Below are 12,008 nucleotides of genomic sequence, written 5' to 3' on the forward strand. Positions count from 1 at the left end.
CGCATTTTAGTCTCGTATTCTCTCTCAAAAAATGCCCTAGACTTTGGCTTTTGACTTTCGGGGGTTATTTTTGTGGCTTTGTTGGCGGTGTTACCCCTGAACACCAGACGCAGTCAGCATCATTATCACCAAATTCAGTAGCACTTTTAAGACGCAGCCATTACTGCATCTAGAGATATTGAGTTGAATCGGGGAGTCGGCATGTGGGGAAGGTAAGTTCCATTACCTGCTGAGTCTAAGAATCACTGTCGGGCAGCTGGTAGTGGCAGTGGAAGGGCAGACGCAATGCTATACCAATACAATACAGTTCCCAAGGGAAGCAAGCTCCCTCTTTAATGTTCCATCCAAAATTCAAATTCCTTCCCTCGCTCCTTCCTGTGATAAAAAAAGAACATTGACTTGCCTTGCCTTGCACTCGCTCTCCGTCCGAGACATTTCATCAACATCCACATTCCATCAACTCAACTCGCCCCATCCATCTCTTGATTCTTCTTCCATCACTCACAATACACTTGATATTATCAACATCAACTTCCCCATTTTCTTGACTCTTACCAAAAGATTCATCCAGACACAACCCGACCCAACATCATCATGTCGGGATCCTCAGAAGGGTTCAAAGCTGGAGCAGATGCGACCGCCTACGATGAGATCTTGCCTGTTCGTACAGGCCAAGAGGTTCGACATGCTTCATCGAAAATGCCCTGGTGGAATCCCCGATACTGGAGAAAGAGCATCTGGGCTGGCGTCATCCTTAGCTTTGCTGTTGTGTTGATCATCATCATTGCTGTTTCGGTTATGAAAGTGAAAGAGAATAGATATCCCGATTACTCGCCGCTGTCATATAGCTTGGCAGATACATGTAGGTTTACCACCCACTCCCCGACAACCTCTACTAACAATAACTTAGATGGAGGAGAGAACTTCTTTGATCAGTTCAACTACTTTACAGGATACGACCCCACCCAAGGCTTCGTTCATTACGTCCCACGAGAGCAGGCACAGTCTCTTAACTTGACGTCTGCTACCGCTGACTCTGCCTTCCTCAGAGTCGACACTTCTGTTGGCCCCGGCGATAAGCCAGATGCATCAACCGGCCGTTTCTCTGTTCGAGTCGAGTCCAAAAAGACATACGACAGCGGCCTCTTCATCTTCGACATCAAGCATACTCCTTACGGCTGTGGTACCTGGCCTGCTCTCTGGCTTACAGACTCGTCCAACTGGCCCGCTAACGGAGAAATCGATGTCATGGAAGCAACAAACAAGGCAGACACTGGGAACCAGATGACGTTGCACACTACTAAGGGTTGCTCCATGGACGTGAAACGCAAGAACACTGGCGAGGTTGTGAGGACGGATTGCAACCATGAAAAGAACGACAACGATGGATGCGGTGTCAAGTCAGACACTGATGGATTCGGTACCGGCTTCAATAAGAACGGAGGCGGTGTCATGGCTGTGGAGTGGCGAAAGGAAGGTATTCGCATGTGGCAGTTTGCCAGAAAGTCCATTCCATCAGACATCAAATCCAGCAGGCCAGCTCCTAGTACCTGGGGCACTGCGGTAGCCGACTTCCCCAACACGGACTGTAACATCGGTTCTCATTTCAAGAACCAGAGTATCATTGCCAACATCGACCTGTGCGGCTCTCTGGTGTATCATGTTTGGGATAGCTCGGGATGTAAGTTTGGTTGCTTTGTTTGATCAGACTTGTACTGACATATTCACAGGCCCTGGTAACTGCACGGATCTTGTTGCCAACAATCCTGAAGCATTCAAGAATGCCTACTGGGAGTTTGGTTCTTTCCAAGTGTACCAAGCAAAGTAAGCCAGGATATGGCTAGAGCATAAATAATATGTGGTTTATGAGTTGAAGCATGGCGTTCACGGAGACAAAGGGTTCCTTTCATTCTGCACTTTCGAGATAGGTATCTGTAAAACATGAATTTTGTTATGAATACACTGTCGACTCTTGTGTTTTACACGAGTGGCTTTTCTATGAAATACGGGTATTAACACACCTTTCTGCGTATGTGCTATATCTTCTTCATCTCCAAGTCTATCCATGTGATACCTCGCATATATAGCGACCAAGAATCCAAATGAGCAGAGAGCCCGTCTCCTAACGCCTTTATAATGCTCTTGAAACATAATAACCGCAAAACTCCCCAAGCCGCAGAAATTCCACACATATCTGTACATCTCTTACAAGCCAATCATCAGCTCCAATTTTGTCCTTCGTCGGTTCGTTGTATTTAGTCATCCTTGGGAGGTGACCGCATGTAAGCATCAATAGCCGCACTGAAAGCCGCAAAGGCCAAACAGCCACCAGCAGCCGCTTGAGGACCAGCATTCTTGGCTAGAATACCACCCGTCAAGCATCCAGCTGCGACACTGTTGGTAAGGTCGTTCTTCGCACGCAGACCCTCGATACCGCATTCAACACCAGCGTATATCGATCCGACCTTGCCGAAGTTCTTGGCCATAGACCATGATCGTGTGCCCATATCCTTGAATCCGATCTTGAGTTGTTGCTTTAGAGGGAGAGATGTGATTGTGTTTTGCGGAGCACCGGGAGCAGCTGTGTGGTATGGTGTATCGTAGGACATCTAAAAGCGCAAACCAGATTAGCTTATTGTAGAGTGAGGTTGATTCGAGACCAGGACGTACAGAAGCCATAAACATTCCGAACACACCACCCATACCGAAACCCATCACTCCGGACATGACAGACTTTCCGAAACAAGACTCCATCGCAGCTTGAACCTATATTTCTCAGATTAGCCCCGCCACCCATCTTTCCTTGTTTGCGCATTTGAACGTACAGCTTTGACGTTGGGATCTTGGGGTCCGCCAATCCCGGGGGGTGCGGCTGCGGCGCCGACTGGAGGTGTGGTTCCTGGGAAGTTCATGGTTGTAATGGTTGAGGATAAGGAAGGGTAGGACGTTATCGCGGGTTTAGCTGCGGGACGATGGACTTTGAGATTTCCTGGGGAAATATTTGGGAGGGATTGTTTCTGCCGATGTTGACCGCCTCCGGGGGCGTTCGGCTCGGCCCCACTTTGCCGACTTCGGCGGCTCCGGCCACTACAATATGTACATGCATTAGAGTGAACGGAAGGAGTTGGAGGATGAATCTTAGCACTTTGGTCACAATTAGGCGGCAACACTGCCTGCTTATTTAAAGTGTTTGTCTTAATTTCAAATATCTACCAGACTGTTCATCAAGAGCTGCGCATCTTCCCTGATCTGTCACTCTAATTATACATTCCTGATTGTCAAGCTTCGGCAATCAACCTGCCATAACCACAAATCTTAAACGTTAAGAAAAGAAAAATCATCACTCGTTCCTGGTCGTCATTCGTGTCCCTCGCTTAACGCTCATCTAATCTTCGTCCAACCTGATGTTTCTCATCTGAAAGGACCCCTCTTCATCTCCAACCCAGTTCTTCAGTCCTGCTAACGGGCTTGAGCTTGAGGTTGAGATCGTTCGCCTTGCTGCTGACGAACAGGCGCATCGGGAAGTTTGCGACGCTTTGAAGTAGTATCGGGGACCTGCATGTAGCCTTGATCGTGGGAGAAGCTGCGCTTATCAAGTCTTCGGGTCATCTCATAGGCGTAAGGATCATGGATTGGTCGCTCGAACTCATAGGGAAGCATTTCGCGAATGGATGGAAGCTTTCCGCTCCACTGGCTCTGCGGCTCCTGGGGTGTCTGTTGGTTATTAGCAGTCGCATGAGGTCGTAAAGGTTCGTATCCTGGCGCTTGTGACTGCGATGGGTGGGCACTGGTGCTTCCTGAAGGCATGGGAAGTGTCCGTCCAGGCTTTTCGACCTGGTCGGGATTGCGTTCCAGACGCCAGTAGGAGCTTTCCACACGGTGAGGGCCAGGACGGTCGAAATACCCATAACTGGGTCTCGAAGTGCGCCCTAATTCAGGTGCTGGAAGCCCATCAGTCTGGTACCTGTCAACTTCCTCGCCATTGGCCGGTTGGTACCAAGCGGATGCAGAGCCCGGGACTGCAACACGCACAGATTTTGGGAATGGGCAGGAATCAGGCTTGGGCAAAGCGGTACGAGCAGATGGGATATGTCCTTCAGAAGGCCGTTGTTGAGCTGCATCGGCTGGTGTACCTGGTGAGATAGAATAGGCTCCAATATCATCCAGTGACTTTGGCATGTTGAAAAACGGTCGTGAAGGTTTGTCTTCGTCTTCCTCGTCCCAGGGCAGACGTCCCTTGCGTGGCTGTCGTGCCTTCTGCTTCTGCTTCGGCTTCGGCTCATTCTTCAACATTTCAGCGATCTGGGGGTCCATGAGCCCGGAAGTTGAAGTTGAAGCTGAAGCAGACGTAGAGCTATCAGCAGGGCTAGAGGGGCGAGGAAGCCCGTGTTCTTTGTAGTATGCTGCGATCTTATTAGCATTGAAAGATCAAACGGAAGCCCGGCACTGACCTGCATCGAGCAAATACTTCTCAACAAATTCTTGGGCTTTCGGGGACTTATGACCAGGCCTATTGTTCTGGTAGTAATGCTCATCTAGAGTAGAGAATTAGCAAACTGCAATAGTACAGGATAACGCCAACAACTTACAAAGCATAGTGTGCGTATATTCCCGGCGGCGTTTATCGCCAGCAAGTTCGTTCATCCATTCTGCAAGCTGTGCCCAATTAAGGCTGTTCTTGGGGTCAGGGTACGCAGCAACTGGTGACCGAGGGACAATGACTTCCCAAAAAAGGCGTTCCTCTTCCTTAGACCAGGTCTTACCACCCATGGTGGGTCGGAGCGGAGGGAAGGTAGAGTCTAGCGAATACGGCGATACAGAGACAAAAACCGCAAGGTATATATAAGAAGTGATGATGGTTGTATAGAATTGCGATGTTGAGAAGAGAGAAACAAACTTGCAGACATGGAAGGGAAGATCAAGAAGATGCTTTATAGACAGCATAGGATAACAGATGAGTGATTCAGTCCCGGTTGTGCTGTCACATCGAGCCATGATTAAACTCATGGACGGTCACCTGGCCCTACTGAATGGGAGACAATAGAGCGGTTTTGGCTGTGATTCAATGCAAGCGAAAAAGACGGGACGAACTGTTTGAATCTAGGAACCCAGAACATATTTGTAGGCAGCGATCCAGCACATGACAATGCCATTGACATTGTCTATTCAGGCCTAGGTGCCTACTCTTCGAATATGCTTCGAGGTTCAGGGGCATGTAAACCTCGTGCAATTAGAAACGACGCTAAGGGCCGCTCAAATCTCGAGAACTGTTATTGTCAGTCATTGTTGATATTCTCCGTTTGTCATTGAGGGGTAGACAGTTACTCACAATGCTCTTTTTCTCGAGGGGTATCACTCCGTCCTTCACCCAGAAGCCCCACCCGCCTGTCATATTGGCGAGCATAATATCCGTCGTCAGTCTATCACCGACGAACGCAACATGCGCGGGGTCTGTTACTCCAGTCTCTGGATGTTTCTTGAAGTACTCCATGATCTCCTGGCCACACCCTGGCTTCTTCACTGAATGTGATAGTACAGTGATGCCAGTATTTTCCTCAACTTCAGCGGCGAGCTTCAAGTTCTTATCCCATGAAGTTGCGCCCGCGGTATTCGAGACCACGAGCAGTTTTCGACCAGGATATGCTAGTCTTAGCTTTTCGAAGTGATTCTGGTAGCAAGTTTAGTAGGCAGCTACTAGCAAAATTAAGAAGTTCATATAATAGCCACCTTGTAAGATTCGTACACTTCAATACTATCTGGATAAGCAAAGCAATCGTCTTTGTCCAGTACGACAGCCTTGATCTCTACTTTTCGGCCATCTTTTTGAAGGCCCTTTTCTAAGGGAATTGGCAAATCATTGAAGGTGGAGACTGTGTGATGAGGCAAACATAGACTCGGCTTGAAGATGAGCCTCGTTATATTTAATGAAGCCGAAAGATTAAGATTCAACATGTTTTCGTTGCTTCTTAAAATCGTGTAATTGAAAATGAAACAATTGAATGTCGTTGATGAAGTTGAGCTCGCGCCACATTCAGGGGTGCCACAGGCGCCACAACCAATTTAGCAGGCGCGTTACTACGCGACGGACCTTCCCTTGTCACTTTATTTATTTCCCATTCCAGTACAACGTCAACATACAAAGAAAGTGACTTTTCGAGGTCTGTAGGCAATCTTGTCAACTTCGAAGATTTCACTATGCCTCGAAGAAAGGCCGCCGCGGAGCCTGATTCTCAACAAATTCCTACAAGATCCCTGCGAAAGAGAAACCATCAGGAGCTCGAAGTCATCGAAGAAAGTGACCAGGAAACGACAAGCCCAGTAAAGCGACAACGTAGTATAGATAGCGAATCCCCCTCGATCGCTACCGGAACGAATGGTCACATAGAAAGCTTCACTTCGAATGGTAGCGAAGATCATACAGCCAGCGAGTCCGAACCATTATCGAAAGTCGACATAGACCAAACCCCTAAACCTGCTCCTAAGCGACGAGGTCGACCACCGAAGAATGCAACCATTGCGAAGAATGCAATCAATGGCGACTCCCCTACCCCTAAAGCGAGCCGTACCGCTCTGTTTGAGACGCCTACCAAGAAAACACCTTTCGGACTGAACGGCGCAACACCCGGAGGAGCAGATCGATCTGCTAAGCGGAAAAGCACAAGAGCTTTGATCGAGCACGTTGTTGGAGATGATCTCACAGACGAGGAGGAATACGACGACTTCACGCAGCAAATCTACGAATCTAGTGACGACGAAGAGGCTGCAGAAGGTGATATTGCCATTTCGGCAGAAGCATCAGGTGTGGACGAAGTTGCGACACCCTCAAAGTCGACACCTCGGCGCAAAACTCAACGAAAGAAGCCAGAAAGATCTCCGACCCCTCCCCGCGACCTACCTCCTCATGAACAATACTTTGCGCATAATAAACCTGGACGACCGAAGACATCTAATAACACGCTTGGATCATTAGCTCTGCTTACTCACGACGAATATTTTACAATTGTGAGAGAAACTAAGGATCACCATGAGCCTGATATGGAATTTCTGGAGAACTTACACACCGAGTCGTTCCCTCAATGGGCTTTTGAGATGTCGCAAGGATTTAATCTGTGTCTATATGGGTACGGCTCAAAACGACGATTATTGCAGAAGCTTGCAGGCCACCTCCACTCTCGATGTAGAAAGGACCAAGGGGACAAGATTGTTATAATCAATGGTTACGCTCCCAACACCACTATACGAGAGATATTGAGTACTGTTGGCGCCGCTGTCGATCCAGCTCATCACATTCCTCTAACTCAACCTGCGGTTATGGTCCCGGCCATTATTTCCCATCTCAATACTACATCTTCGACAATCACGCTCATTGTCAACTCAATTGATGCGGCACCTCTTCGCAAACCCGCATCCCAGACCGCCCTGGCGCAACTCGCGGCGCATCCTCGTATACGGTTGGCATGCTCAGCTGATACACCAGACTTTGCGCTACTCTGGGATATCGGTGTGCGATCGGCCTTTAACATGGGGTTCCACGACTGCACAACCTTTGCCCCGTACACCGCAGAATTGGATGTTGTGGATGAGGTGCACGAACTTCTCGGGCGGAACGCTCACCGAGTCAATGGCAGGGAAGGTGTGGCGTTTGTTCTACGCAGTTTGCCTGAGAACGCCAAGAATCTGTTCCGACTATTGGTCGGTGAAGTACTCATCGCTATTGAAGAAGAGGGCGATGGCGGTGATGAGCCAACTGGTGTGGAGTACCGAATGGTGTATAACAAGGCAGTAGAGGAGTTCATTTGCAGTTCTGAGATGGCCTTCCGAACACTGCTAAAAGAGTACGTCTACTATACCTCGCGCTATAAGAAAGTTACTAACAGCAGCTAGATTCCATGACCATCAAATAATTACGAGTATGAAGGACGCTCTTGGAACTGAGCTATTGAGCTTGCCGTTTAGGAAGGACGAGCTGGAAGCTATTCTAGAAGATCTCACGTCATGATATACCTCTCACTGTAACATATAGAATCGGGAGTATGCATGGGAGCATCGGCGCTGGTTTTGGAGAAAACATTGAGCAAAGTTTTGCATAATGACATTGGTAGGGGTATTAGATATAAGATGCAGGGAGCTCATTACCCTGAAATTTAGACCACATCTTCAAGCCTTTCGTGAACATTCATTCATCTCTATGCAGCCGTCCGCCCTCACCTCATGTCTATACCGCCCATCCTCGCAAAAGAATCACCGGAACGCCGTCCCACCATGTACTTTTCTATTAGACACCCAGGCTCTTGACACATGTCCACAACACCACTGGCACAATGACGTTGTCATTACCGCCAGTGAGAACCGCTTCTGTCAGACTCGCCATCGAAGCGCACATGACGGCGTTTCGAGTACCAGCAACGATTCCAGGCTGGTCGCCTGCAACTGGCCAGCCGCCGACTCTCAACCAGATACTGGCGGCGCCAAGTCCCAAGACAACAGCTACCGCAAATGCGAGACTGCCCTCAAGGCTCTTCCCGCCGCCCCAAAACCATTTGCGGCGTCCATATCGACGACCGATTAGTGAAGCAGCGGCATCTCCAAGTCCCACGCAAATAACGCCAGAGACAAGACTGACATCGCGAGCTGGCACTTCCCAGCCAGAAAGATAACCAGATCCTGTGCGTGATACTGAAGCGAGGCCCAGCCAAAGAGGAATGGCACATCCGATAAGAAGGAAAATGTGTGAGATAACGACAGGCCCACGGAAATCCCTACCGTCAACATAGGGCGCTAGGAATGAAGCAATGGGCTTCGATAACGGAGGAAGCTGACTCGCTCTGAGGAGATCCAGGATCAAGAAGACCGCCAAGATTAAGGAGAGAGCCAGAGCTGCGTATGTAGGGTCGACAAATGTTGCGGGCAAAAACATGCCGACCATCATAAAGTGAAACACCTTTCGCCGCGTGTCCACCTCATATATGTCCTTGAGTCGGAAAACGACAATCAGACCCATGATCAGGATGCCCAGCCAGTACACACTCAACAGAAGCCGAGTATTCGCTTCGCCAAAATCGTTATGGCGAACATGTTGCACCCAGCCGGATTGACATTGTTTGTCTTCTGTAGGATCCAGCCTTGGAGGCAGGCAAATCCATCGCTCCAGGTTGTAACTTCCGACCTGGTATCTGAACCAAGACCAATCACCCAACAGATAACCCAGGGCCCAGCCAATGGGCTCGTTGCCGTCTAGCGCAACCCTTTCGATATAGGTGCGAACACCTCCCAGAATGACCACTATTATGCTTGCATAGACATATCCTGCATATAGCCACTTTCTCATTGTCGCTTGCTCCTGAGTCAGCTTGAAGAAGGGTCGAACAGACATGGAAGTTGCTCGTTTCCTACGACCCGAGGGAGTATGTGTTGCATTCCGCTTGTTTCCTGAATCAAGGTGTGGTAAGGTATGTCTCCGAGCAAATGCCCAATTCTCGGAACCATTTGCAGCTGTTGGGGAGGATGGTAAGCTATCTATACCTGCTGGAGCGGGAAAGCTGGGTCCGAATGTCTGTACTCTTGCTAGTTTCTTGAGTAAAGGAGGGCCTGCCTCGTCTTCGGAAGAACCAGCCGTATCATAAACCGCATCTTCGTGCTCAGCTCTCAGTATTTCATTCCTCAGGCGGCGAAGAGAGAACAGTTGCCGAAGGTTCTTCCAGAAGGGCGGTCGCTGGCTGATTGAGGCTCTACGGAACCGCCATTTTGGCACCCTGGCCAACGCAATTCCCCAACGAATAATTGGACCACAAAACACAAGGAGAAATAGACCACCACCCCATAGAAGAGCCTTGAGAATGACAATTTGTGGTGAAGAAGCCAGGAGTAGAACGTTGATGAGTGCAATTGATAGTAGTTGAAGCTCGGCTGTCAATAGACTTGTAGTGGTAAGATAATGCAGTACCACACATAGACTTTGATGGAGGGGGTACAATAGCACTGCTGTTTCTCCTGATATGAAAGATTCCGGATATTTGTTCTCAAAGTTTTCGCGCGTCTTTGGGCTCCAGACCAATGGTATACAAGTGATGCCCCATGCTAGTACATCGTAGGTAGCATAGGGGTCGACTTTTGGAATAACACTCTGCGGAATAGAAGCAAGGCTCAGAACAAGGTTCGGAAGTATCGCGGCGGGATTGTTCGAAGAAATGAGGAGTGATACGAAGAGAGTAATCGCCGAAGGGTATAATATCGGAGCGGGGTCGAAATGTGCTGGGAGTTCGAGGGGTATTGGGTGTGATGGCGACCTCTTGCGATAGGCCCATGCCACGACCCGAATGGGATACAGAACGAGAAGCCCAGCGTACAGAAGACCGAGCAGTATAATATCTGATTTTATGAGCCAATTGAATAAACAATGTAAGAATTGTACGCACCTTTTCCCCAAATCTTCAAGAGCTGTAACACCTGCGAATTTGAAGCTACCATAAGGCCCAAAGATAGAACAATGCCCGCCTCAGTTGCGCGTCTTACGACCACCCGTCTTCGCCGCTTGAGAGCTTCGATTAAGCGCTGGGTTTCTGGTGTCTCGGTAGGAACAGGCGTTTTGTCAAGTGTGCGGGCGATACGGTCATCCGGAAGTGATGGTGACGGAAGAGGCGACGAAGACCCAGACAGAGGTTCATTGATGCCTCTTAATCCTTTGTGCAAGTTTGACCTCGGCGCTGGTAATCCCCTCAAGTAATGCTCGTCGTCGGCTTCGGAGCCGCTGTCACTCGTCTGCGGAGAATCTTTGAGAAAGCCTGGCCATGTTGTTGGCGATGTCTCGTGGTTGGCATCGTCACCGGTCTTGGCGGATTGCGCTTGGCGGTTCCGTAGAGAAAATCGATCCTGAAGATGCGGAAGGTCTATACTCTGGTGGTGATACGGGTGAGGAGTCCGCGACCGAGCTTGAGTAGTATCTTGTTCTTCGGGGTCGAGGGCATTTAAAGGATCGGGGTTGAGATGCTCTGTCATGACGAGGGTGTTGAAGGTGCCGCAATAGCAATCATCGAATATGAATGGGGTTTGCGCATGCGCCTGGGACACTTTTGAAAGAGAGAAGTTCGCAAACGCTTTGGCGGAATTGAAGTGGTAATGAGAGTATCAAGGTTCGGAATAAAGACAATTTCCGTCTGTGGCTTTGATTCCACGTCGACGATTTTGTTGACAGAAGATCGAGCATCTGTCTCCGGTACTGCCACATGTGAAAGTGGCCTTGTGCATCACCCGTTTCGTCAGCTAACTAAACAATCTTCCAATCACCGAGGAGTTTCCAAGGCACGGCCACTCACAAGCCACGGTGATCAATGGACAGTGGCTCAACATGGTATAAGAATAAGGCAAGAGCTGACTTTAAGATAACTTTTTAAGATAACCTTCAATTTACCCGATACCAAGACAGAAATGGACGGGAGTCAAGTACGGATCTGGAAAGGAAGCGATTCTTAAGAGGGTACAAAGAAATCAATATATTTCTTTATGATTATTTCCATGTCGCGCGTGTTTCGGAGTAATTCTACTCCCTCCAGAGTATACCATCACAACATTCCTTTGCATCTCGAATAGATGTCAACTAGTTGGTTCCTGCCCTTGAAAGGCACAGGAACTCAACAAAATATACTTTCCGGATTTAGAGCCCGTCAGGAACGGAAAGCGCCATGAAACACGATGTCATGTGCCCAGCCTGGAGCCTTCCACGAATATTCTCAAAATGTCCCATTAAAATAAAAATATGACCTGGGCACGACAAAACCATACGATTCTTCTCATTAACAAACAAGTGATCACGAAAAAAGACGACGCTCCTCTGTCATAAATCCTATCGCAGGTCTCACGGATACATCAGCTAGGGCTCTAAATTTAGACGTGGCGCCCTTCAACCCTCAGCCAGTGGCAGGCGCCAAACTCACTCCGCCCCTCCCCAGAAACTCCAGCATACGGATAAGTTGCATACTGTACATATCCATATACGACAACGCGAGATCTTA

General features: G+C 48.9%; 6 protein-coding genes across 6 annotated transcripts; 2 read left to right on the top strand and 4 right to left on the bottom strand.

Moving 5' to 3' along the window:
* The first annotated feature begins 309 nt into the window (after window positions 1-309).
* B0J16DRAFT_299487 (concanavalin A-like lectin/glucanase domain-containing protein) lies at window positions 310-2,005 on the top strand. Its single transcript, XM_046124538.1, has 3 exons — window positions 310-862; window positions 911-1,681; window positions 1,731-2,005. The coding sequence occupies exons 1-3, from the start codon at window positions 595-597 to the stop codon at window positions 1,826-1,828; spliced, it is 1,137 nt and encodes a 378-aa protein (XP_045986071.1). The 5' UTR covers window positions 310-594; the 3' UTR covers window positions 1,829-2,005.
* B0J16DRAFT_410908 (Tim17/Tim22/Tim23/Pmp24 family-domain-containing protein) lies at window positions 2,006-3,068 on the bottom strand. The gene is made up of 3 exons (XM_046133193.1): window positions 2,826-3,068; window positions 2,671-2,766; window positions 2,006-2,609 (listed from the first exon to the last, which is right to left on the bottom strand). The coding sequence occupies exons 1-3, from the start codon at window positions 2,910-2,912 to the stop codon at window positions 2,256-2,258; spliced, it is 537 nt and encodes a 178-aa protein (XP_045986072.1). The 5' UTR covers window positions 2,913-3,068; the 3' UTR covers window positions 2,006-2,255.
* Window positions 3,069-3,459: 391 nt separating this feature from the next.
* B0J16DRAFT_315854 (uncharacterized protein) lies at window positions 3,460-4,770 on the bottom strand (the record flags this gene model as incomplete). The annotated part of the gene is made up of 3 exons (XM_046125277.1): window positions 3,460-4,403; window positions 4,452-4,535; window positions 4,590-4,770. The coding sequence occupies 3 exons, from the start codon at window positions 4,768-4,770 to the stop codon at window positions 3,460-3,462; spliced, it is 1,209 nt and encodes a 402-aa protein (XP_045986073.1).
* Window positions 4,771-4,774: 4 nt separating this feature from the next.
* B0J16DRAFT_55119 (mitochondrial PGP phosphatase) lies at window positions 4,775-6,014 on the bottom strand. The gene is made up of 3 exons (XM_046134052.1): window positions 5,728-6,014; window positions 5,330-5,668; window positions 4,775-5,267 (listed from the first exon to the last, which is right to left on the bottom strand). The coding sequence occupies exons 1-3, from the start codon at window positions 5,950-5,952 to the stop codon at window positions 5,181-5,183; spliced, it is 651 nt and encodes a 216-aa protein (XP_045986074.1). The 5' UTR covers window positions 5,953-6,014; the 3' UTR covers window positions 4,775-5,180.
* A 79-nt stretch (window positions 6,015-6,093) lies between these two features.
* B0J16DRAFT_368438 (origin recognition complex subunit 2-domain-containing protein) lies at window positions 6,094-8,076 on the top strand. Its single transcript, XM_046130218.1, has 2 exons — window positions 6,094-7,835; window positions 7,885-8,076. Exons 1-2 carry the CDS (start codon window positions 6,196-6,198, stop codon window positions 7,997-7,999), a joined length of 1,755 nt encoding a protein of 584 aa, XP_045986075.1. The 5' UTR covers window positions 6,094-6,195; the 3' UTR covers window positions 8,000-8,076.
* On the bottom strand, window positions 8,077-11,186 carry B0J16DRAFT_332444 (uncharacterized protein). Its single transcript, XM_046126712.1, has 2 exons — window positions 10,416-11,186; window positions 8,077-10,368 (listed from the first exon to the last, which is right to left on the bottom strand). The coding sequence occupies exons 1-2, from the start codon at window positions 10,993-10,995 to the stop codon at window positions 8,276-8,278; spliced, it is 2,673 nt and encodes an 890-aa protein (XP_045986076.1). The 5' UTR covers window positions 10,996-11,186; the 3' UTR covers window positions 8,077-8,275.
* Window positions 11,187-12,008: the final 822 nt, after the last annotated feature.

This window comes from Fusarium flagelliforme (genome assembly GCF_020744385.1).
Source record: "Fusarium flagelliforme strain FIESC 12 MPI-CAGE-AA-0113 chromosome Unknown B0J16scaffold_2, whole genome shotgun sequence".
NCBI lineage: Eukaryota > Fungi > Ascomycota > Sordariomycetes > Hypocreales > Nectriaceae > Fusarium > Fusarium flagelliforme.